The 25,373-nt window shown below is 48.6% G+C and overlaps 1 protein-coding gene across 2 annotated transcripts in view; it reads left to right on the top strand.

Annotated features, from left to right (window-relative positions):
* The window catches only part of DOCK1 (dedicator of cytokinesis 1), a 534,315-nt gene extending 511,508 nt beyond the window's left edge, over window positions 1-22,807 (top strand). For both annotated transcript variants that reach the window (XM_082423165.1, XM_082423166.1), the window contains exons 48-52: window positions 6,571-6,716; window positions 10,414-10,612; window positions 14,454-14,607; window positions 17,767-17,918; window positions 21,618-22,807. In XM_082423165.1, the coding sequence (XP_082279291.1) occupies window positions 6,571-6,716; window positions 10,414-10,612; window positions 14,454-14,607; window positions 17,767-17,918; window positions 21,618-21,713 (747 nt within the window). In that variant the 3' untranslated portion in view covers window positions 21,714-22,807. The remainder of the gene's footprint in view (window positions 1-6,570; window positions 6,717-10,413; window positions 10,613-14,453; window positions 14,608-17,766; window positions 17,919-21,617) is intronic.
* Window positions 22,808-25,373: the final 2,566 nt, after the last annotated feature.

The following is a 25,373-nucleotide window of genomic DNA, read 5'->3' as shown; positions in this document are numbered from 1 at the left end:
CTTGGTGAGTCCTAGCCTTGACTGCTTGTGGACTCGGGAAAACGTCTGGCCTAGCAGATGGCTTGAGGCCCCCTTTCTCCATTGTCCGGGGGTAAGCATCAGTGTCGCAGAAAGAGGCAGCGAGACCTCTTGTGGTCTACTGGAATCCCATGCCTGCTGGCGTGGAGCGGGTGTATGCGAGCAGGACTTCTGTTATCCTGCAAAGGGAAGGCAGGCTGCAGGAGCTACTCCACCTCTCCTAACACAGGACACTCTACCTCCTGAAGAATCAGGTGTCCAACCAGGTGCGCCATCTTGGTTTCTTTTCTGACCCAGCTCCATCTTTCTGCCGTTCTCTAAAGTTCTCTGCTGCTCCCTGTTGAGCTGGCTTCTTTTTGTCCACACATTTATCTCACTTAGCAAACACTAATTTAGTACGTACCATGTTCCAGGGACCTGTCCGAGGTTTTTAACAATTATGAACTTGCTAGGTTCCTGCAACAAGAGGAAGGAGACACTGTGGACATCCCGATTTTATAGATGGGACAACAGGAACATGGGAAGGTTCACGAGCCCGAGCTTACACTAGTAAGTGGCAGAGCTCTTCTTCCCTTGCACTTGTGGTTGGAGACACGTAAGAGAGCCGGACCACCCCTGAGAGGGGTTATGCTCTATGCTCTCCCACCCTCCCCAGCCCTGCCGGCCATGCCTGGGCCCCGAGCCCAGGTCCTCCAAGCCCAGGACCTAGTGCTGATCAAATGAGGTGTCTTTGGCCTTGACTGTAGCAGAGCATGAGCCTGACCAAGCCAAGAGTAACACAACTGCCGGGCTGTGGTCTGAAGACTCAGCAGGCAGGAATCTGGGACGGTCAGCCCAGCAGGAACTGCTACAGGTGAGCAGGCTTAGAAATCAGGACCACGCTGGAGGAGACTTCATTGCAAGTCACAATCCTCGAGCCGTGCCTCATCACTCTGGAGCTTGTGACTCATTACAATCAGCGTCAAGTGGCCAGAAGAGTTTCAAAGTGCATCACGGTGCACCTCTTTCAAAGTCTGATGCCACTTTTAATTCTTTCTGAGAAATAAACACTTCTGAAATCTCCAGGTTTTCTTACTAAGTGAAAAGTTTCCTCTTTGATCAATCATTGCATGTATATTTCAGGATGACAGAAATCTGTCTGGCTCGCCAGACGTCCTTCATATCCCTTTCTCTGCTGTGATTCATGCTTTCTCTGCCCGCTTGTGCTTGCACACAGGGGAGGAGGGAAGGAGGGCGGGGCGGTTGTGTAGGCAGTGGGGCGTCCTTGGCCGGTAATGAGCCATTTGCACTGCAGCCTGAGACGGCATCTTCTCCACCAAAGTCCCACCCCGAGGCAGGGGCGGCCAAGGCATCTCCACCCGCCCCAGCCAGGGGTTGACCAGGCTTATTGGGAATTAAGTTGGGAACAGAATTAAGGATGCATTTTCCGCCTGTGGATGCTTTGTCCCCTGGAGCTGCCTCCCTGAGTCCGCCTCCATCCTGGGACCCCGAAGGCAGGTTCTGTGGCCAGCCTCCCTTGAGCAGACAAAAGGTCAGGCAGATACCCTGTCATTCTCTGAAAAATGTGGTGATAAAATGCCGTCTGGAATGAGGCTTTCCCATCTTACCTACTTTGAGAACTTTCAAGCTTCTCAGAATACTTTCAAAAGCAATACAGTATCATCCTGTTTTTAAAAAGATGGATTTAAAAGTAAAAACCCCAGGGCTTCCCTGCTGGCGCAGTGGTTGGGAATCCGCCTGCCCATGCAGGGGACACGGATTCAAGCCCTGGTCCGGGAAGATCCCACATGCTGCGGAGCAGCTAAGCCCGTGCACCACAGCTACTGAGCCTGCGCTCTAGAGCCCGCGTGCCACAACTGCTGAAGCCTGGGCGCCTAGAGCCTGTGCTCCGCAATGAGAGAAGCCACCACAATGAGAAGCCCACGCACCGCAACGAAGAGCAGCCCCCGCTCGCCGCAACTAGAGAAAGCCCGTGTGCAGCAACAGACCCAATGCAGCCAAAAAAATAAATAAATAAAATTTTAAAAAATAGAATAAAAATAAAAATCCCATAGCAAGGACATAAACCATTTTGTCAATTTTTCTGGGTCAGCCTAAGCCATAGAAAGGGAAGACTTGGACACGCTCTGACTCCTAATCCTCCGGCAGCTCCATGAGACACCCCCGGCCCACTCAGCTTTGGCCTTCATTCAGACAGTCCTGGGCTCTATGGTGCCACCACTCCCCGGATGAAAGCACAGGAGCCTGGCCTCCTCCGTATACTTAGTGAGGAGTGCAGACCCGGGGTCCCCAGAGAAGAGGCCATGAGCACCAGCCACGGTCAGCACTGGTCCCCAGCTCCTGGTGAGGGGGCTGGAGTGAGTCTGTGCTTCAGGCCGTGGTAACAATGGCAAGGGCCACGGAGGCTGCGGTTCAGAGCGTGGCCCGCCCTACGCGCATCACCTGCGTCATTTCAGCTCATCCTCGCCGGCCTCTCAAGGTGGCATGACTATTCTCTACATGCTCAGGAGGAAGCTGAGACCCAGAGCAGTTCCATGTTTTGTGCCAGGTCACCTAGTCCTTGCCAGAGCCAACATTCCCGCCTAGTTCTAACCTCCCCCCCCCCCACTGCCCGCCCCGCTGCAGGGACAGAGACGTCCCCTCTCTCAAAGTGTCCTAGCGCTGGAGCTAGCCCATCAGGGCTGGGAGAGACCAACTGCTTCAGACGAAAACACAGAAGCCCTGGATCCTCAATTTCTAGAGGCTCTGCTTGGTCAAGAGGGAATTGGGAGGTGAATGGCCCGGGAGAACCCAGGGCCACACCCAGTGGCTGCCCTGCTGATATGGGACCAAGACTGGCTTCTGTCCCTCCTCTGCCAGAGCTGGCTCCTGCCGTCCCCCTTCCTTTATTCTTCCCAATCCGTGCTTGTGCATCCCGACCAAGACTCAAGGTTGCCTCTCAGGGCAAATCACCAGCCCTCTGTGATTGGGGGCAGGACGTTCACGGCTGCTTCCTGGGCCTTCCCACGAGTGGATGAGGTCATCCTGTGGCCATTTGCACCTCCTGGTCCCTGACCGGTTCCCTCCTGTGCACCCCCTCCCTCAACGCTGGCTGCCGTGAAGATCATTTCATCAAAGAAATGGAAACCGTCATGCTGGGCGCTCTTAGGAATGGGGCTCACAGCACCCAGATGTCAGATGGGTCGTGTTTCTTCTCCACCGTAAGCAGAGCTGCATTTCCTGGAGGGCTGCGTCTCCACGTGCCCAGAAGATGATGGACAACGGAGGTAGCATCTGCCAAGCCAGAAGAATCACCCGAGCACGAGGTTGATGGCTGTCTTCTCCTCTGCCCGTCACCTGGATGCAGAGAGGACGGGGTTGAAGTCAAGCTGAGGCGGTTGCCGGGGAGAAGTGGGAAGGCAGCCCCTCGCGGGTCAGGAGGTGGTTTGAGCAGGTGGGTGCTCGGGAAGACAGTCCCCAACTTCCGGAACGCTGATCCCCACCTCTGAGCCGTCCTCAGAAGCTGCTGCCGTGGAAGAACTGGCAGGGGAGAGCCTGGGATTTGAAAGGCAGAGGCCGTGAACAGGTCTCACTCAAAGCATAAAGAGGGTCAGAGCCCCCACAGAGATGCCAGAGAGAGGAACAGTAGCCGAGCTGGGCGGGGTGGTACCAGGGGTGGCAGGTGGGGGGGTCAGGACACACCTAGAGTAGCAGGCAGGACTCTTCCTTGGGAGGGTCAGGAACAGAGGGACACAAAACAGGCTCCCAGGGCTCAGCCGAGAGGCTGGATGAGAGGAACAGTTCTGGCCTTGGATTGCCGTCTGAACGTGTTTAAGAAAGGGAAACTACTGAATGGGAGAAAGTATCTGCAAATGATAGGACTGCTAAGGGGTTAATATCCAACATATATAAACAGCCTATGCGACTCAACATCATAAAAACAAACCACCCGGTTAAAAAATGGCCAGAGGACCTCAGTAGACATTTTTCCAAAGAGGGCATGCAGATGGCCAATAGGCACATAAAAAGATGCTCAACATCACTAATCATCAGGGAAATGCAAACCAAAACCACAATGAGATATCACCTCACATCTGTCAGAACGGCTGTCATCACAACGAACACAAATGACAAATGTTGGTGAGGATGTGGAGAAAAGGGAAGCCTTGTGCACTGTTTATGGGAATGTAAATTGGTGCAGCCAGTGTGGAAAACAGTATAGAGGTTTCTCAAAAAACGAAAAATAGAACTACCATATGACCCAGCAATCCCACTCATGGATATATATCTGGAAAAACCAAAAACAGTAATTCAAAAAGATACATATACCCCAGTGTTCATAGCAGCATTATTTACAATTGCCAAGATGTGGAAGCATCCTAAGAAGACGTGAGATAGATATATATATATGAATACCACTCAGCCATAAAAAAAGAATAAAGTGTTGCCAATTTGCAGCAAAATGGATGGACTTGGAGGGTATTATGCTCAGTGAAATAAGTCAGCCAGAGAAAGATAAACACTGTATGATATCACATATATGTGAAATCTAAAAAATACAACAAACTAATGAATATAACAGAAAAGAAGCAGATTTACAGATATAGAGAACAAACTAGTGGTTACCAGTGGGGAGAGGGAGAGGGGAGGGACACTATAGGGGTAGGGGATTAAGAGGTACAAACTATTAGGTATAAAATAAGCTACAAAGATATATTGTACAACACAGGCAATATAGCCAGTATTTTATAATAACTATAAATGGAATATAACCTTTTTAAAAAATGACTGAGAAGAGGATATTGTAGACTTCAAGTTTCTAGAAACATTTTTACAATTTGGGTTAATCTGCAAGTAACCACTTCCTTTTAAATTTTCCTTATAAAAGCCAATTAATGACAATGGCTGTCTCCCTGGAGTTGGGCCATGGCACCATCATTGGTGCTAAACCCAAGACGGGCCAGACCCTCTGTGCTGGCAGATTTCAGCTGCATATTGAGCCAGTGATCAGTAAACTATGGCCTGACACCTGTTCTTATAAATAAAGTTTTATTGGAACACAGCTGTGCTCACTTATTTCTGCACTGTTTATGACTCTTTTCGTGCTTGGGACAGAGACCTTATGGCCTGCAAGCCTAAAATACTTATTATCTGACCCTTTGCAGAAAACAGTTACCAGCTTCTGCTTTACACTGTTCTTTAGCAATTTTGAACCTTTTACTATTTTTTAAAATTTTATTTTATTGAAGTATAGTTGATTTACAACGTCGTCTTAATTTCTGATGTACAGCGAAATGATTCAGTCATACATATATATATAAATACATTCTTTTTCATATTCTTTTCCATTATAGTTTATCACAGGATATTGAATATAGTTCCCTGTGCTATACAGTAGGACCGTGTTGTTTATCCATTCCGTATGCAATAGATTGCATCTGCTAATCGCAAACTCACAATCCATCCCTCCTGTACCCCTTTTCCCCTTGGCAACCACAAGTCTGTTGAACCTTTTACTACTGAAGAGATAGTGTACAGATCAAATAGTATTTCATGGGCAAAACAAATATTTAAGAAACAGACCGTCTTTTCAATGGTGTTGTACAATCTCTAATCAACCGTGGTCCCGGGCAGGTCTTCTATAGGTGATGGGCTGAATGAAACACCAGCTTTGGTGGAGTGGGGACGGGCTTTAGGGAGGTTGAAGCCACACAGAGAGGGAATGCCCTACAGGAATTTGGTTTCCACATCCTCAGGTTAAAGAAAAGAGCTTCTGCTGCAGCTGCCATCCCAGATGTGCCAACATCTGGCTCGGGGTGCAGGTACACTAGCATTTTGTAGCTAATTAGGTGTTGACATGTGCTGTATTTCAGTGACACTTATTTTGTTAATATACAATAGTATGACATGACAAAGAGACGACGGAAAACTCTATCCAGAGACCGTTCTTCTCTAGAATGCATCACTGGTCCACTTTCTGGTGAGAAGGAGGAGTTTTAGCAACTCCAGCCATGGATCCATCTAATCCGTTGTACCAGTCGCTGGCAGGGGAGGAAATCCACCTGTAATTAAGCAGCAGGTGCATCTTATTTTAGTCTAGACAAGTTCAGTCATTATGCGTCCATGTATTTTCGTCATCTTCTTGGTTTGTCACCATGCAGGGATACAAAGTTCATCTAAAGATCTTGTAAATCCTTTCACATTCTAGATATTTTTCTACAAGTTAAATTTTCTGATCAGTACCTTGTACTATGACTCTGGAACAAGTTGATGCCCTGTGGTCTTGGTAGAGAAAACTGCTTTTTAAATTTTAAAAAAAACAAAGTTCTTCCTGGTATTTTTCACAATATCAAATCAGATTTCAAAAAACCTCCAAATAATCATCGTTTTTGTCTTCAGGTTTGAACAAGCACATGCACTGTTCATGAAAGTTCATGGACAATTTTGATCTAGATTCCGGGCTGCTAAGACCACCTGGTCCGAGGTGTCTGCCCGTGCCAGGCTGGGCGCCTTTTGCCACAGCATCAAACAAGTCTCTCTCTTCTCTGTTTCTCTCCCCACTGCCCAACCCAGCCCTCAAGTCTGGACGACAGAAGAGGCAGCCGTCCCCGGTCCATGGTCCGATCCTTCACAATGCCTTCCTCGTCCCGGCCTCTGTCTGTGGCCTCTGTCTCGTCCCTGTCATCAGACAGCACCCCATCCAGGCCGGGCTCCGATGGGTGAGTCTGGCTCAGCAGCCGAGGAGGGTTGGGAGGGGCTTCGAGGAGCCACCCAGGGCCCTGGGTTTGTTTCATCACACCTGAGAGGATTTTTAAAAATCAAAATTCTCTTTGAAATGGAGACCATCCAAGACTTTTACAATCATGGTGCCACTAAGACTTGTAGAGTCTTGTGAATTTTTGCGAAAAAATTTCTCGCTTTGGGTACCACTTTGGATGAGGTTTCCATCAAACTGTAAAATCTCCAGGTGAGTGTTCAGTCCTTTTCAGCAAGTCCCGGAAGCAGTGTGATGCATTCCTTGCCAGCTGCGTGCTTGTACTTTTCATCTCTTGCTCACTTCCAAGGTGTCATGCTAGGGCAGGACTGTCACACACAGGCAGGCTTCCTTGAGAGCTGGCAGGGCCACCTTCTTTCTACAAGATCTCTTTGGAGACCCAGTTTTGCTCTTGAGCACCAGATGGCACAAAGCAACTAAGAAGGGATCAAGAACGGAACGGACGGGTAAACATTTCATTGAGCTCCCACTGTGTCTCCTGCAAAGAGAACCTCGTTATTGACATTTTTGTGTGTTTTGTGACTAGCATATATGAAAAGTTTGTTCTGATTATACAGAAAGAAAAAATGTCACATGCAATTTAAACAGTAGAGAAGAACTTCTAATTGTTTTGCTGTTGAGTTTGCACAGTTGCGTGTTTGTCCAAGCCCATTTGGTTTACAATCCAGCATCCCATCCTGTCAAACCCACAGGCTCCTGGCCCCTGCGACACGCAGACACAAACTTCCAAAGCGCCCCAAGGGACAGCTCCAACCCAAGTGCCCTTTGTTGCCGACAACCAGTGTGCCCAATGAAGGATGCCAAACTGTTCCCACGTTTTTTTCCTAACAGTAATTTTTATCAGTGTCTGCTACTTATAAGGCCAAGTCCATATGGAAAACCTCAATTTAGAGGTATTTAAATCAAGTTTGCTTGTCACTGAGAGCAAGATTGCTGAAGAAACTTAATTCAACTTCTCCCCAGGTAAATCCCCAGGCTAGTTATAAAAAGGTTTTTATATTTCCAGGAGCGTAGGGGTGAGGGCAGAAAGTGATCTAGAGGTTTTAGATGGAAGAGTACTGTCCTGCACTTTGAATACATGAGTGGGAATCGTTGTCTCCACCCCTGGAGCCGTATTTGTTTAACCTTGAACTAGAAGGCATCTTTATTAGAGTCGAGATTTTTGTTCATTCTCGGGGTTGCCACCCTTCACTGCCTAATGGATGTGGAGAAAATGAGGCTTTGGTCTCAAATGGCACCAGTTTTGTGCAGAATAAAGTTCGTCCTGTCGGCAGTTGGTTCTCATAATGTGAAAAATTTAAAGCTCAGCCTTTCTCTTGGTTCCTTGTATATTCCTCTGGATTTCACAGCACAGGTTTTCCCCAGAGCTTTAAGATGTCCACTAATCCTTTGTTTCCCTACGTTAATTATCCCAAGTTCTGCCAAACCTAGAATAAAATCATGAAGATTTTGAAATTTTTATTTAGAGTAGAAGAGATATAATATTTAACACCTAATGGATGTTGATTTAGTAGTTATTGTGTATCCAACTGGAAAAGTCCAGATGCCCAGAAATGCCTTAATAATCAAAGTCAACACTGGTGTATTTCATTATTTTCAAGTTTTTATTATGCAAAAATTTCAGACATGTACAAAGGAGACAAAATAGCATAATGAGGCCCTGTACCAGCCCATGAGCCAGCCTCAACAGTGATCAAATCCTAGCCCACCCTCTCCCTCTTCCATATTATTCTGAAGCAAATCTCAGACCTCATATCATTTCATCCGTAAACATTTCAGTGTGAATTTCTAAAAGGTAAGAATTTACCAAAAACACAATCATACTACCTTTAGCACATGTAAAAAGTGAACAGTAATTCCATACTATCATCAAATATTGGTTTTAATTTCCAGTTGGGGCATAAATGGCTTTTTTTTTTCTTTTTAGTTTGTTTGAAACTGATCCAAATAAGAGCCCCACTTTGCAGCTGTATCTCTTTAGCTCTCTTTTAATCCATAGATTTCCCCTTCTACTTTTTTCTTTTCATTTCCTTTCCTTGTAATTTATTTGTTGAAAAAATCCAGGTTGCTTCTGGTGTCGTCTGGATTTTGCTTATTGCATCCTCTACAGTGTTATTGACTGTGTATCTCTGTCTTTCATATTTCCTGCAGATTAGTGGTCACATCTAGAGGCTTGTGCACATTCAGGCATGATTTGGGGACAGGATGACTTCAGTGTTCTTCCATTCAGAAGGACATTCGTGTCTCTCTCCCTTGCAGTGATGTTAGCAGCTATTGATAATCAATGCCTACATTCAATACCATTACTGTTCAAATCCTGCTGACCTTCCAATTTTTTCTTTTTTTTTTTACAAAATGTAGCAGATGTGATTCTTGCTCTCAGCAGTCAGCGTCTTCTATGGATTTGAAATGTGCTTTTGTGAATGATCCATCTAAGTGTTGACTTTCATGTTACCTCTCCCATGTTGGGGAGCCAAGGTGCTGGAATGGTCTTATTCAGAACAGTGGTTTTGTTCTCAATGTCCCATTCACAAATGAGTTTGAAAGAAACCACAGCTAGGATGGCAATGTGACGGGCTTTCTAGGTTCCCTTCTCTTACAATAAGTGTCCCCTTGAAGAAGACACTTCAGTCTCCAGGTGTCTCAGGAAGTCAGGCTTGGAAGGTCGCAGTGAGGACTGGGGGCTCCCAGGGGCAGGCTTGGGACCTGGCCCCTTATCCTGACAGCCCCACGTTACCAGGGTGGGATTTGCCCTCCCACGGGGCTCAAGGGCTGCCTGACATTGGGCAGCTCAAGGACAGGGAGCTTCCGTGAACCCTCTCAGCTGACCACTTTGCTTCTCTTAACCATGTGGGAATGATGGGTAGACCACAGTTTAAAAAACACATTTATCAGAAATCACAATATAGGCTATTTCTCCTATATGACTGTATGACTCTAGCTTCTTTTTAGAGATCATATCTCTTCTTAAATACCATTTTCATTCCATTTCATCTTGTGAAGGGGGACATCCAGCCCATGGTACTTAGAGGTTGTGGAGACTCACCAGAAGGTGGCAGAGCTGAGACCCAGAATCTCCGTCTCAAGCTCAGTTTTCAGCTAAAAAACTGAGGGCATCTCCACATCCTTGCAAGCTGGGATTGGCTTGTTTCTCACTGAGCCATCAAAGGGTTCTCAAATGGAAGCTACCTGGGTACCGATACAGACATTTCTTTGCATTAGCATCTGCCTATTTCTCCTCATTGCATTCGTGAATATTTCAGTATGACTCTCTCAAAGGTGAGGGCTTCCCTTTTGAAACAGACCCCAAATACCATCCTCCCGTCGTAAATCAACAATAATCCCTGAATATAATCATCCCATATCCAGTAAGACTTTACATTTCCCTCATCATCCTGTAAGTGTTCTATTTTTTTTCCAATTTGTTTTTATAGACATTCAAAACTATAACCATTGCAGTTGGCAATGTGTATCTTAAGTCTCCCTTGACCTTCCTTTTAAAATCCTTTCTTTCCTTGTAAAATTGGGCATTTCCCAGGGAGCACCTGATTCATTTTGAGTGACTTTACATGGAGCTGCAGGGCGAAAAGCAGTGGCTGTCCTAGTAAGACGTCATTGATTTAAAGAACCATTTCCTTTAGGTTTGCTCTGGAGCCCCTCCTGCCAAAGAAAATGCACTCCCGGTCCCAGGACAAGCTAGACAAGGACGACCCAGATAAAGAGAAGAAGGACAAGAAGAAGGAAAAAAGGAACAGCAAACATCAAGAGATATTTGATAAAGAATTTAAACCCACCGACATTCCCCTGCAGCAATCTGAGGCTGTGATCCTTTCAGAAACGGTAACTTCACAGGGAGCTTTCCCTCGTTCCGCGGTAGCTGCTGGGACCTGTCTATGCTCCACATTTAGCCAAGGGGGCTGTCAATTGGATTTCATTGCATTGGCTATGAAATAGTCATTTGAAAATCGGGGGTCTCTCACAGCTCTCCGCTTGTATAACTGGTGCCGTAGGGCATGCAGAGGCGCAGAGGAGAGCTGCATCTCTCCGGAGGATGCTTGTCTTTGCCCCCGTGCTCCAGCCTCCATCCCACAGGGGCTGGGGGCAGGGCCAGCCATCTGCAGGCCCCACATGGTTCTAGGCTCCACAGCAAAGTTGGACTTGCTTCCCTTAGACATCCAGATATCTCTGGAGATGAACAGGATGCTTTTGTTGTCAGAGAGCAGTACTGCGGGCCAGCTAACGCTGTTCCCTTGCCCCTTCCTGACCAGAAATCACTAAGCCACCGTTTCTGCCCGAATGTTATAATCTGCTCAGCTAGCATCCCAGAGCCCCTTCCCGCTGGGCTGTGCCAGCTGGGCTGTACACAGGCCCGTGTTATCCTCCAAGCCTCATGTGCTCCATGCCTAAATCCCTTGGCCATCTTTCAGAAGGATTTTCAGGGACTTAACATGACACGTGCTGGTGAGTTGACATTAAAGATGGATCTCAGGGAATCTCGTTCATTCCAGAGTCTGGGGTTGTGTGATGGCAGTGAAACCCAAGCAGCATGCTCTCCTCCCAGGGCTGGGCCCGGCAGCGCATAGCAGCGTTTGGAGTCTGGGGGCAAAAATGAGGCACAGACAGCTTCTGGGGTGAACTGTACTCAGGACGTGCTATTTGTAGACTGGAGACAAAATAAAGAAGAGGCTCTCCGAGGCCGTCAGCTTCAAAGGTTAAGTCAGGCTTAGAGCTGCCTCCCCCTCAAAATGGATGGACGTTTGCCTGTACGGTGGCCAAGAAAGTGCCTGCCCTGGGCAGGGAGTCCTGTCCCGGCTGTTACTGAAGGGTTGCTTATCAAAGGGCTCAGGTGGGACCACCGTTTAATAAGACATACTTCACTGCTTGTTTATATCTTGAATACCAGAGGGTATGTTTCATCCAGACCACATGCCATGGAGACCAGCAGTCACATGCTGCTTGGGTGTTTAGAGGTGGAAGGGAGACCCCAGAGCCACGACGCGGTGTTCATGAAGGCAGATGCCCTTGCGAGGCCTTTGGACACAGCTCGGACTGCAGCTGGGCTTCGGTGTTTCACTGCAGAGTGCAGGGGGCCCAGGGTGTAGGGCCCGGGGCGGGACTGGCCACAGGCTAGCATGAAGTGCCCAGGTGCAACCTCACGCAGTGGGATCCAGAGGTTTCTGATGAACCCGCCCCTGCCCCCTGTGCTCTGTCCACTCTTCTGGAAAGTTGGGAGGCCAGCGACCCTGCTGGGACTGGCTGGCACCCCCCTCTCTCTGGAGTCCAGACACCATCACTGGGTGGGGGAACGAACAGCAGCATTTTTTGAATATCTACTAAGTGCAGACCCTGTGCAAGTCTTTCGTACATTTTAATTTAAGCGCCACTTTAAGATGTTAAAACCGAGGGCCTCAGAGAATTTGAGCCACGTGGCAGAGTTGAACAGAACTAAGTTGCGTGCAGAGAAGGGAAAGGATGTGCCAGGCTCAGCCATCATCACAGTGTAAGTCTGTCCCTCCCCGCCGTGGCCCCGCTTTCCCGCGAGGATGCTGGCGAAGACGGGGTGAGTTCAGCACAAAGTGCACCCCGCCCCCCATGGCTGGCCCGGGCTACCCTCAGCCAGTCCACAAGAACCCACAGGGTCAGAGCACAGAACCTTGACCCCGCTGTCGGCCTCTGAGGAGTCTCAGAATAAACACCGCTGCAGCTGCAGGGGCTATAGGCCTCCTGACCTCTCGCTGGAGGCAGACTAGCTGCTCTTGTCCAGCCCAGGTACCAGTCTGTCCTCAGGTTACAGCTGCTGGCAAGGTCTGTGAGTCCAGTTAGGCACCTGGAGTTTCCTATTCAAGCCTCCGTGTGCCTGGGACCGGCCAGGTGCTGCGGGACAGAGCAGGTGGGCTGGTGGGGTCCGTGAGAGGGAGGGTTAGAGTGGTGGCGGTAGCCCCATTCCCTGGGGCGGCGCTGGGCTTGCCCTGTTCTGTGCGCCCACCTGGCCGCCTCGTGCTTCTGCAGAGGTTTTCTCTGTTCCCTCCACGGGGCTGGATTCGGCTTCCTGCCTGAGTTTGCATCGTCAACAATTTCATGACCTCTAGCTAAGCCTCTGAGAGTCTGCCTGGGGCAGGAGGGGCGCCTTCCATGTGCAATTTGCATCTCACCAGTAAAATGTCCTCTGCTCCCCGAATCGTCAGAATGTGCACTTATGGGATGGGGTGGGAAGGATGGCAGGAGCACCTATGCAATCCCTGAATCCCCATCTCCAGCCCCCATACACACGCACCCGAGGGGAAGCCCGAGCTTGGCAGGCTGTCCCAGACCTCCCGCAGCAGTTGAGCTGCAGGGAACTCACTGGTTTCTGCAGATGAGGGGTGACACCTGGTCTCCGGTATCTCCTTCATTGACATGGGATAGTTCTGGAAGTCGGCCTGTTGGCCGGTGTCCCCTCAGTCCCCCGTTTACCAAAGGGCTTAAGCCTTCCTCCCCTCCTTCCAGCCTCAGTAGCCTCCAGGGAGGTCCTGCCTTTGCAGACCACTTAGAGGCACATGCTGCCGCCCACTGGCTCTGCAGCTGACCCTCACCAGCAGGCCCAGGAATCAAGCCCTCCGGAACCAGGCCCAGAGCCCTGCCCTCCCTCCCTGCCTGTCCTGGAGCAGAAATCTTGATTCCTCCTTCTCAGCTGGGATAATAACTTTCCTAATTACTCCTACCTTGGAGTATTTTGAACCGCTTGTGTTCCCCCAGGCCTAATGATCTGAGACCAGGTTGTAAGAAATAGATAAATAAAACACCCCGATGTTACAGATGCAGGAAAAGGCTTAGGTGGGAAGAGTCAAGTGCATCTGAAAGTCAGAGATGGGGAGGAAAAATGCAATGAAAAGTGGAAAGAATTCCTACTCAGTAATAGCGTAGCATGAGAGAAGAAACAGGAGATGAATAAAGGAAATCCTTTAGTTAAACTTTAGTTTAACTTTAGTTAAAGTTTCTAGATTTTCATGTACCTGTCAAGAAAGACCAAGAAATTAGGCGCCTGAGGCGTTCTGGTCACTGAGCAGGTCGTTGAGTCCACTTGTGACCCTCTGGACCTTTCCCTGTGTGCCCTCACCCCCACTGAATGGCCCACATTACATTTATGTCCAGGAAACATGTGATGTGACATCAACCCCAGAGTGGGTAAGGAGATTACTATGAAGCCTATATCAGTTTGCCAGGGCTGCCGTAACAAAGTACCACAGGCTGGGCAGCTGAAACGACAGAGATTGATTGTCTCACGGTCTGGAGGCTGGACGTCCAAGATCAAGGTGTCAGCCGGGCTGGTTCCCTCTGAGGCTGTGAGGGGCATCTGTTCCTGGCCTCTTCCCCAGCGTCTGGCGGTCGACCAGCAGTCTTTGGCCTCACTTGGCTTGTACAAGCATCACCCTGATCTCTGCCTTTATGTTCCCATGACGCTGTCCCTGTGTGCATGTGTCAGGGTCCAAATTTCCCTCTTTTATAAGGACACCAGTCATATTGGATTAGGAGCCCCTGTAACGACCTCATGTTAACTTGACCATCTGCAGACACCCTATTTCCAGATAAGGTCATATTCGCAGGTACTGAGGGATTAGGACTTCAACATAGGAAGTTTTGCAGTGACACAGCTCAGCCCATGACAGATCCTAACTATGCTCTTTCCGTCCCTCTGATGTAGATAAGTCCCCTGCGGCCCCAGAGACCGAAGAGCCAGGTGATCAACGTCATGGGGAGTGAAAGGCGCTTCTCGGTGTCGCCGTCCTCGCCGTCCTCCCAGCACACGCCTCCTCCGGTCACGCCGAGGGCCAAGCTCAGCTTCAGCCTGCAGTCTAGTAAGTGGGACACAGTCCGTATTTGAATTCCTGACGTTGCTCTGTGACCTCCCCCTCGATCGAAGTCTCTAAAGTTAGACACACCCTCTCTGTCCAGCAGATGGTGAGAGTTTTGACGAGCACCTGACTTCCTGGGAATGTCCCCGGGGACTAAAGCAAATCAGGCCAAAGCCCAGTCCTGGGCTCCTGCGCTCCCTGGGAGGAAAGCGTGGGGCCCGTTCAGCTCTCCAGACCTCCTGTGTGCTGGGGGTAACTCGAGAGGCATGTGGAATGTCCCCCATTTCGTGTCACCAGATAATGCAGCCCAGGGGGGCGGGGTGGGGGGTTGTGGGCCTTTTTGTGTCCAGGAGGAATGGGAAGGAAAGAAGCCCTGCCAGGCTGTGCTGAGGGGCTAAGGGTAGAACTTACTTTCCAGTTTTGCCCGATTTCTAGGGCCGCTCGATATATCACCACAGACTTGGTGGCCTAAAACAGCAGAAACTTACTGTCTCACAGTCTGGAGGCCAGAAGTCTGAAATCAAGGTATCAACAGCCTTGCTACCGTGTAGAGGCTCAGAGGGAGACTCTGCCCGTGCCTCTTCCAGCTGCTGGTGGGTTCCGGCAGTCCTTGGCGTTCCTTGGCTTGTCAACGCATCACTCCAATCCCTCCCCCCTCTTCCCAGGCCTTGTTCTCCGTGTTTCTGTGCTCTGTCCTCTTCTTACAGGAGACTGGAGATTGGGTTTAGGGCCCATCGTAAATCCAGGATGATCTCCTCTCGAGATCCTTAACTAATACGTCTGTAAAGACACTATTTCCAAAGAAGGTCATGTTCTGAGGTTCTGGGTGGGTGTGAATTGTGGACAGATGCCGTGGAACCCACTGCAAGTGGTACCCGGCTTTTCGCCACTAAAGTCAGGCCGGCCGGAGAGGCGACATCCTGGCAGGAAGAAAGTGGCAGGGAGTGAGGGCAGCAGCAGAACGAGGGCGGCCGGAGAAGGAGGATGGAGAGGACCTCCCTGGCGGTCCAGTGGTTAAGACTTCACCTTCCAGTTCAGTGGGTGCGGGTTCAATCCCTGGTCGGGGAGCTAAGATCCCACATGCCTCGTGACCAAAAAACCAGAACACATTTAAAAAAGAAGCAATATTGAAACAAATTCAATAAAGACTTTAAAAATGGTCCACATCAAAAAAATCTTAAAAAAAAAAAGAAGGGAGGGGGGCCGGGGCGCACCAGCCTGAGGAGTGGCTCGTGCAGGGCAGCAAACAGTTGTCCTCAGCATCTGGTTCCTTCTTGCCGCAAGGGGACAGCGGAATCTGGAGATGGTCCATTTGGTCGGGAGTCAGGGCTGCCACAGTGATGAGCCTGAGAGAGCCCCGCGTTCCTGGGCTCTGGAAGGTCGATGGTCTCCTGGTGTGTCCTACTTCCACATCCTTGCACTGTATATAACCAGTGATCTGCTTCAAAAATATTTTAATTTTTTTTATAAGTAGCTGAAAACAGGCACCACTGCAGCTGCTGTGGAGAACACTTTAGTGGTTCCTTGAAATTAAACATAGAATCACCATAACCCCCAGCAAGCCCACTCCTAGACATTTACCCCAGAGACTTGGACACAAGGACTCAAGCAAATTCTTGCACGCGAATGTTCATAGCTGCATCATTCACAACAGCCAGCGGGTGGAAACAACCCAAGTGTCCATCAGTTTGTGAATAGTTAAACTAAAATGTGCATCCAGAGAAATACCCTGCAATAGAATATGATTCAGCCATTACAAAAAACAGTTCTGGTACATGCTACCACGTGGATGAACCTGGAAAACACTAAGTGAAATAAGCCAGGACAAATAGTATATGATTCCAGGTATATGAAATAGCTGAAATAATCAAGTTCATGGAGACAGAAAGTCGATTCGAGGTTATCAGGGGTTGGGAGGAGAGCAGAGGGGGAATTATCACTTTCAGGGTAGAGCCTTTGTGTTTGGGGTGATACAATTGATAGTGGTGATGGTTGTGTAACAGTGTGAATGTGGTCGATGCCACTGATTTGTACACTTAAAAATGGTTAAAATGGTAAATTTTAAATAAATACCATAATAAAAACAACCAGTCACGAGGGCAGTCATTCAATCAGAGACCACCTTCTTGCTCCTGGATTCAACTGCAAGACTTCCTTATAAATTGACACAACTCTTCCTAGGAAGCACTTTCCTAGTGAAAGGTTTTTCATCAGATGCATCATCGGGGAAAACTTTAGAAGAGACCCAACAACAAAAATGTCAGTTTTTCTCTCTTTAACATAAATGACAAACAAATTATTTCTAAGAGTCTCAACAAAGGCTGAGAAGGTATATTGCCTTAATGATCACTCCTCTGTCTGAAAACAGCTCCTTTTTGGTTCGCTTTAAAAATGGTACTTCCCCTTGGCTTACTTAAAGCACCAGCCGCAGCGGCTGCTACTACTAATAACTGCATTTCGTACAATTGGCTTTTCCTGGTGTGAGAGTTTTGCAAGGCAGGTGGCTGGTTGTGAGCTGTGTTATTAGACTTGGCTTTAGTGAAGCTCCCGGCTCATAACTGCAGGACGCCTGGTGCAGCGTCCCAGCTGGGCTCTGAAAACTCCAGGCGTAGACGGTCCTTGTGACCCTAAGCTGTGTAGATGCCACCAAGGCAGAGGGGCCTAGGAGGGATCAGAATGGTCCCAGGTGAGGAATTCCCTGGCGGTCCAGTGGTTGGGACTCTGTGCTTTCACTGCCGAGGGTCCGGGTTTGGTCCCTGATTGGGGAACTAGGATCCCGCGGGCCTCAAGGCGCAGCATGCATAAATAAATAGATAGATAAATAGTAAGTAAATAAATAAACAGTAAATAAAAGAAATAAATAAATAAGGGTCCCAGGTCGACATGGCTGTTTTTCCAGCGGTCTGATCTGTCCTTTAAGCTCAGGTTTTAGGCATCTCGTGATAGTTGGTATTCTCTTTCTAGGGCATGCCCTTCGGAGGCAATGCCACCCCTGGCCTTCTCTGCCCCTCTCTGCTCTCTTCTGTGCCCTGTTGACAAGCATTTCTGGGAGGAGAAGGGGTTCCTGCTTCCCTGCCACTCCTGAGAGGGCACAGAGCCACCGTGTGTGTGCCCATGCCTGCTGGGGGTGTGGGTTTGATTCTGACCCACCCTGTTTCCCAGGTTTGGAGCTGAACGGCATGACCGGGCTGGACGTGGCTGAGGTTCCGCCCCCTCTGCCTCTCAAAGGCACCAGCGCAGACTACGGGACCTTGACCGAGAACCTGGACCTGGCGGGCTTGCCGAGCCCCCTGCCCCCTCCTCCTCACCAGAGGGTAAGTCAGGACTCGGGGAGGGGCTTGCTCACATCCTTCTCTGCACCAGGTAGAAGCCCCTCCTTCCTGGCGTTAGCGTGTTTACTCCGGGCAAGCCGAGATGTGATTCCGAGCAGAGGTCACAGTGGTTGGAACGCCGGCGCGTGTGGTCTGTCGTTCTGTGTCCTCGCTGCAGGGACACACTTTCCCACGGGGGCCTCAGGGCAAGGCAGAGGGGGAAGAACTCCAGCCCGTGGATCGAAGGGCCACTCTCGTGACCTTAGAGGTCACTGCACTTCTTAAGAAAGTGTGGTGTTGAGAAGTAGCTTTTGTATGAAGAGGTTTGTCTGACTTTTTAAGAAGCTGGCCAATGCCACACATGGTGGGGGGGCCTGTGCTCCTGGACACCAGCCTTGCCCTTGAGAAGCCCTGGTCCCGACAGTTCCTCCAGGCAGCCCGCCCTCGCACCGGCCACTCCCGGGTGGGGACAGGCACTTGCTGCACAGAGAATCTGCAAAGGAGAAGCAAGGTTGGGCAAACCCTCTTCCCCGAGGCCACCCATGCCTAGCCACACCTCTAGCCCTGAAGCCTACCCCACCCCATTTAGAGTCGGGGTACTGGCTGCCGCAAGCATGGTCAGCCAACTCGAACCCTCGTCAACACGGGTGCCCAGGCTGGTCCCCCCTTGGAAACCTTCACCAATCTTGTCTGATGTGCTCACTGCTCCGGCCTCTGGGCCTGCCTACTTATGCAAACGTCAGCTAAAAGTCTGAAAAAAACACCTAAACCCGTGCCTCTGTTACCGGCTCACGGCTCTAGAAACATTCTTTTGCGATCCCCCCGCATTCTCTCCTGCTTCTAAAGGCTGCTGTCACACAGGCCTCTCCTTTGTTCGCTGGCCCGGCTGCGTGCAGAGGTCCGCGTGCCCACGTGAAATGACCCAGCAGCGCCGGGAGATCCGCATCCAGGTTCATCCCTCCCCCAGCCACGCTATTCACAGCCTAATGAAATTAAAGCCATGCAGGCTGAGGAGTAGAATATCCCCGATCACACGTGCAGCTGGTCAGCCTCTATAACGTAATTATACGGCAACAGAACTCCTGTAGAACATCGAAGACGTGAGGTAGTCATGTGGCCACGATTCTTTTCATAACAGCAAGGTGTTTTTTCCCCTTCTAAAACAATATAAATCCTACATTCTTTTTTCTTTCTTTTTTTTTTTTAATGGAGACTTTTTCACTGAGCTTTCTGCAAGTTTATTACCTTCTTGTGAGAGGAGCGGAAGAAAGAGGGGATATATTGACAGTATATTTATTCGATTATTCCTTTTGCGTAAGAAAACCAGACAAGCAGTGGGGCTTCCTCTTTGGTGCTGAAGGAATGGTTTGTCCTTCCTTGGCTGCAGTGCCCTTCGGATCAGCCCTCTGTCCCTCAAGATTCCATGATGGGGGACCGGCCGGAGAAGGGACCAGGTGCCCCATGATGGCTTTTTAGGAAGCTGGAACAGTTTGTAGCAACTAAGGAAATGTAAGTCTGACCCTTCCCACAGATCTGCACGACAGGTTAGAATAAAAAGAGACGCAGAGAGTTGAGAGAGACCGTTGATTGGTTGGGGTGTTGTTTTCCTAACAGTGTAGTTAACTGATTCCATCCTGATTTTCATATCTTTATTTTATCGGAAAAGCAAGAGTGTCCCCCAGCTCTCCCTACACTGAAAATTCTGAACTTGGAAGTGTGAGCGAGTCCATTTTTGTTACAAATCAATTCAGGGGCAACATTTGATGGTCTCGGTTTCTGGGACACCATCTGAGTTACTGCTGCCACCGCTGTTGGGGGGAGGACAAACATGCACAAGCTTGGGCTCCATTTATAAAGGGGTGTGAGTTCCTTGAGATTCATTTCCCAAGTCGCCTTGCTGTCGGTGTCTTGTTTGACGTACCTGCAGCTGAGTACCCCTTCAGGAGGCATGCCTGTGGGTTCGGGTGTCATCTCTGGAAGCAGCTGGGTTTCCAGGGGTGCCTCCCTTTCAGGCCCCAAGAGCTGTTGTGGGATCATGATCGGTTCGCCCTCCATGGGGGCTGACCCATGTCCTCCTGTCACTCTCATTGATCAGCCTCGGGCTTGTAGTCAACTCTCTCTCTAGCTGTTGCCACTTTAAGCTGTCATTTCTTTCAAAATGGCTGTTACGACCGGTCGTCCAAGCTCTCGAGCCGCTCAGTGGTGACGAGCCCACCATGCACGTCTCTGGCACAGAGGGCAGTTCCGACCGTGGCCCGGCCCCGTGCCGCTCACACCGGCCCGCGCTGTTGACTTCCACGTGTCAACAAGCAGCTGCCTCATCAGAGCCGGAAATCGGTCTTTCTTTTGACTGTGCATACCAACTTAAAAAGATTTACAAGTCTGTTCTTTTACTTGCCTGGTTACAATGCCTAAATATCATTACATCAGTTCTGTGTTTCCACACGGATTCCCTTCTCTCTCTTAAGCCCTAGATCACTTTAGTATTTGTGTGTCTCAGAATCAGGAGGAAATTTGGGCAATGAGTTAAGACGCGGCTTCGTCACTGTTCTGTCCTTGAAACTTCTTTTCTCACGTTGAGCTAAATGTGGACCTCCCCTGAGAAGCTGTTAACAATCCACTGTCAGCCTTAGTTAGAGGCCAGTGCTTTGTGATCTCCTTCTGGTGTGTTCTACCTGTGGCGTGTGCCCACTTATCCTGGTCTGTTTATTTGTTCCTCTGCTCATTCATTCACTCATTCATTCATTTGTTCACTCATTTCTTTATGTATGTGGTCAACACACGTTGACCTCTTGTGCGTGTCACGTGCCCACCAAGAGCAAGGCCACCAGCTGCCCTCCATCATTCACACCCTGACAGGTACATCCCGTTTCTCTTATCGCCGTTACGGTTGTAAATCCATTCTTGAGAACCTAAGGCCAACTGTGGCCCATAAGCCACGTCCAGCCCGCCGCCTGTCTTTGTAAATAAACTTTTATTAGAACGCAACTGCACCCATTTCTTGATAAACTGTGCTCCCCTCATGAAGAATTTAAACATCCCCCTAACCTTGCTCATCCTCCTCTGTTTACAGTTTGGGAAGAGACTGTGGACGAGAAACTACCTTGTCAACGGGTCACTTGGATGGTGGCCGCAGGTGCCACCATCGCCCACTCGCTGACCCTCTCTCATGTGGCCTTTCCATTTCTGAGAGCAAAGCAGGCCTCTCACCCACCCACCCATGGAGAGCATCTCCAAGGACTTGTTTGTCCCTGAACCATTTCGGGGCATCTTCAGGGGGCATGAGGCGGGACCTCTGGGTGGTCCTCACCCCGGGAGGCTCAGCTGTGACATGGCCAGGCTGCCTGGCTGGCCCTGGGTCCTGCTTTGCCCACATTCACTTGTCCTTAACCATTTCAACTGCCCGCTTCTGAACCCGGTCCATTTCCAGGGGCCCTTAGGTCAACAGCACGTGGATTTAAAACCACCACCCAAAAAGCAGCGGTTACACGTCTCAGGGGCTGTGCAGACGTGTGACGTACCACGTGTGAAATAGTGGCCGGGGCCACAGCCACGCGGTCCTGAGTGCGGCCGACCGGCTGCCGGCCCCGAGTCACGAGGAGAGGGCAGTTCCCACCCAGGGCTGCAGGTCGACTTTCCCTCACCGCCTTACCCCGCCGGCTCAGAGCCCCCCTGGAGTCTCCCTCGTTTTCTGTCTTCCAGCATCTCCCCCCTCCGCTGCCCAGCAAGACCCCGCCGCCGCCGCCTCCCAAGACGACGCGCAAGCAGACCTCGGTGGACTCCGGGATCGTGCAGTGAACGCGCAGCGCCCGCCGGAGAGCGAGCTGGTATCCTTCCTCTCCCTCCGCATCTTCTCCCACGCCTGGCGTTTACCTCATTGGGCCTGTGATGTCTGATGTTTAGTGCAATTGCTTTTCCTTAACAGGAGTTCGTCTCCAGCCATGGAGTGAGAGGGCTTTAGCACTGGGGAGCGAGGTGGATACGGGCCTGGGACGTGCTTTTATGTTTAGCAAAGTCGGAGGCTTCTGAGTGTGTCCGTCTTGAGAGAGCCTAAGTCTTGCCCAGAAGTCCTTTCTTTTTGTGCCAAATGACGCATTAGCAAAGAGGCCAGTTGACCTGAGTGGAGCTCAGTAAGGAGAGCTTAGGCCTTCACTGCAGAACTGTGTAGTAACAGCTTAGGGACCCTCATCTCTCGAGGCCAAACCCCGGCTGACTCTTGCAGGATGTTTTATCAAACCCTCCTGGCTGCACCTGGTGGTGTGACTTTTTGTTGGTTGAGTGTCCCTTCAACTTACATCAGGCAACTAAGGTCAGCCCTTTCAGGGAAGTTCCTGATTTCCTTGGGTATAATTTAAAATAGGATATTTCTCCGCTACTGAGCAGTTACTAATTTATGGAGTGGAGACACCATTAAAAATACTGGGATCAAGTGGAAAAATAAATGAGTATAGGCAGATCGATTTTCTCTCCTTTTCAAAAAACAAAACGTAGACCACAGGAGATGGTTTTAATTGGGTGAATTCTTCTTGTGCTCATTCTGTACAGAAGTTTGTATATATGAGGGTCTTTAGAACTTGTTTTAATTTTTGTGGTCCTTCTGTTTATTGTAATACGTGTCCGCAAATGGTTCCCAATAGGTGTTCTTAACGTTTAACTGAGGGAAGTGTAAAAAAAACCGAAATTAAATTTTCTTGGTTTTTTTTCCCCCAAAGCTCGTCCTAAAAATCATTGTGGGCAATGATTTAAAAAAAAAAGAAAAAAAACTAACTTAGTATAACCTAATATTTTTATTCTATCATCTATATTTTTTTATTCACTATAATCATGATACTCTTCTAGTAGGCTCGAAAGTTAATCCGTGACAACGAAAAATAAAATGTCATTTAAAAAGACTCGCGGTGTCTGACATACTATGTTTTTATCCCTTGATGTAAAATCTAAAAGCCGCTGTTTTCTATTTTGCTTTCTTAAAGAGCTTTGTGACACACGTTTATCTGTATGTGCATCTTTCTCAAACACCGGTCTTAATCATCTGTGTTTAATTGTCTCTGACTTGGAGGCCAGATAGACAGCACCCACATGCCTCTGCATGCGTCTTTGCGTGTCCTTACAGACAGAGCAGACCTGAGCCTAGCGAAGGCTGGAGCTTTCTCCCCTCAACCCAACCCCGGGGCCCTCTGGCTGCACATTATTTACATCTCCTTTTAGCCTTTTCAGCTGCTAATTTGAGAGAGGGCTTTGTTTACTGGGGTGTGTCATTGCACTTGAGAGGCATCAGACTTCCCAGCTTTCTCTGAATCTTAGGTGGCAAGCAACAAAGAAGGCGCTGGGGTCCTGCTTTCCATCCAAATGTGTCCCTGGTTATAAACACAAGGGTGTGACTCTGCCCCTTCTGACCAGGCCTCGAAGGATGCTGCTGCGGAGCCCCCAGGAGGCTTGGAGGATCCTTCTCTGGTTCAATGGCCGGTCCCCAGTTTATTCGAACTTGTAAATATCCAGTCCACCCCCCAGGGAATTTTAGACACACGTGAATATGGAATTTTTTTCTTCTTGAATTTTTACTCTTTGACCAACATGAATATTCATGCTCCATTGAGTATGTTAGAAACCAGATATTATCCACCATCCTAAAATAATTGCAGGGGCACACCCACCTGGGAGGGGCCAGCCTCTGGCCGCGGGTGATATTTGGATGGTCAGTATTTCACTTCGCGGAAGCTCTAGCCGAAATTTATAAAAATAGTTCCTGGCCCTATGGCAATGGTTGTTTTTATTCTAGAACAGCATCTGGGTTCTAGTTCTTGCCCTGCACCGCCGCATCCCCCAGGAAGTCTCCCTGGATGATCCCTGGACTGCACACTCCGCCCGGGTCCCCCCACCCAACCCCACCCCACCCCCGCCCCCATGTCCCCATCCCCCCAGCCGCCGGAAATTCCACGCTGGCCTCCAGAGCTGCCAGGTACGTGGCAAACACAACAGTTAGGAAAGGAAAAGTGGACACTTTTTACAGGTGTTAACATAAATTTCCTAATATAAATATGAAAGTATATTTATTAAAAAGTGAACTTCTCAAGCTAGGCAGACACTTTTTTTTTTTTTTTTTTTACCTTTTAAATCAACATGGGCTACAAAACTACAGTCAAGGAGAAACTGACCTCTGTGTCATCAAGTGTCTTCTGGAGACATTCCTTCTAGAAGGAGGTTCGAGGGGACAGCTTGCCTCTCTAGATGCACTAATGTATTCCTTTTACTCAGAAACAGTGTTTCTCAACCTTTGTTCATAATTGCCTCCCAGGAGTCTTTTTAGACATTTTTTTTCCTAATCATTCCCTCAAGAAGTTTTAACAGTACGGATATACTGTACATCTATTTACATACTTTATGACTGTCTCTGCTTTTTACATTGACAAAGTAAGATTATTGTTTTGTTCCCCAAGAACCAGTTTTCATCACCTTCGGGTGATATTGCCTCGTTGAGAATATTTGCTTTAAAACAGGAATGATGAGGGTCTTATTGTCTATTTTTGCTTTGATGGCCAGGAAGCTCAAAGCCAAATTTAGCTCTCACACATTCAGTTAAATTTGGTTTTATTCTTTTGTCTTTCACAATACTTCCTCGTGTATTACAAATCCATCTTTAACTATTCAGTTTAACATGTGCTTTCCCCAAATCTTTATTAAAAGAAGATAGTATATAAGCTATGTCTTACAAGTGTAAAAATTTTTTCTTATTGAAAAACAACCCTTGGTGCTTGAAGATTGCTTCCTAGTATTATATTTTAAAAAATTATTTTTTAATCAATGTTAAGATTATTCTTTAATGTAAAGATTTGATCTCTTTCAATTCCGTACAGATTTTGCAGATTTTGTTATCTTCGGCTCTGGATTTTTTTTTTTTTTTTTATGGCATTGGACTTTATGTTTTATGTTCACCAAAGTCTTTGTTGGTGTAATGGATTTTGGCTTTTGCTTTTTAGTTCTAATTACTTTTTAGTATTTTACTTACTTTTTAAAGTCTATTTGGGGACTTTTACTTTTTTTTTTTTTTTCCAATCTGCCTTTTCTGAATTATTTAAACTCTACTGTTTAGTTGGTGATGATGGTAACAGGAAACGTGGTGAGCCAATAACCCTTCACAGGTCCTGCGAAGGCCTGCATGCAGTGAGTGGCCCAAGCTTGCGAGGGGAGGCGAAAAAGAACTGTGTGGGACGGGGGGCACAGCAGAGTTCATTTTGATAATACTGAGTTGTTATAATAACAACTCAGTTGTTATAACTGAGTTGATAATACTGTGTCAGCCCTGGACAAAAGACCTACAATGGTTAGTTCGTCTTATGGGTCAAGTCAGCTAGGCTCTAGCGCCCGGTTAATCAAACGTCAATCTAGGTATTGCTGGTAGGTGTGGTGAACATCGACCATCAGCTGACTTAAAGTAGAGGAGGTGACCCTCTGTAATGT

Source organism: Balaenoptera physalus, assembly GCF_965194825.1.
Source record: "Balaenoptera physalus genome assembly, chromosome: 14".
NCBI classification, from domain to species: domain Eukaryota; kingdom Metazoa; phylum Chordata; class Mammalia; order Artiodactyla; family Balaenopteridae; genus Balaenoptera; species Balaenoptera physalus.
Note: the sequence above shows the minus strand (reverse complement) of the source record. Positions and strands in the feature narration are given on the sequence as shown.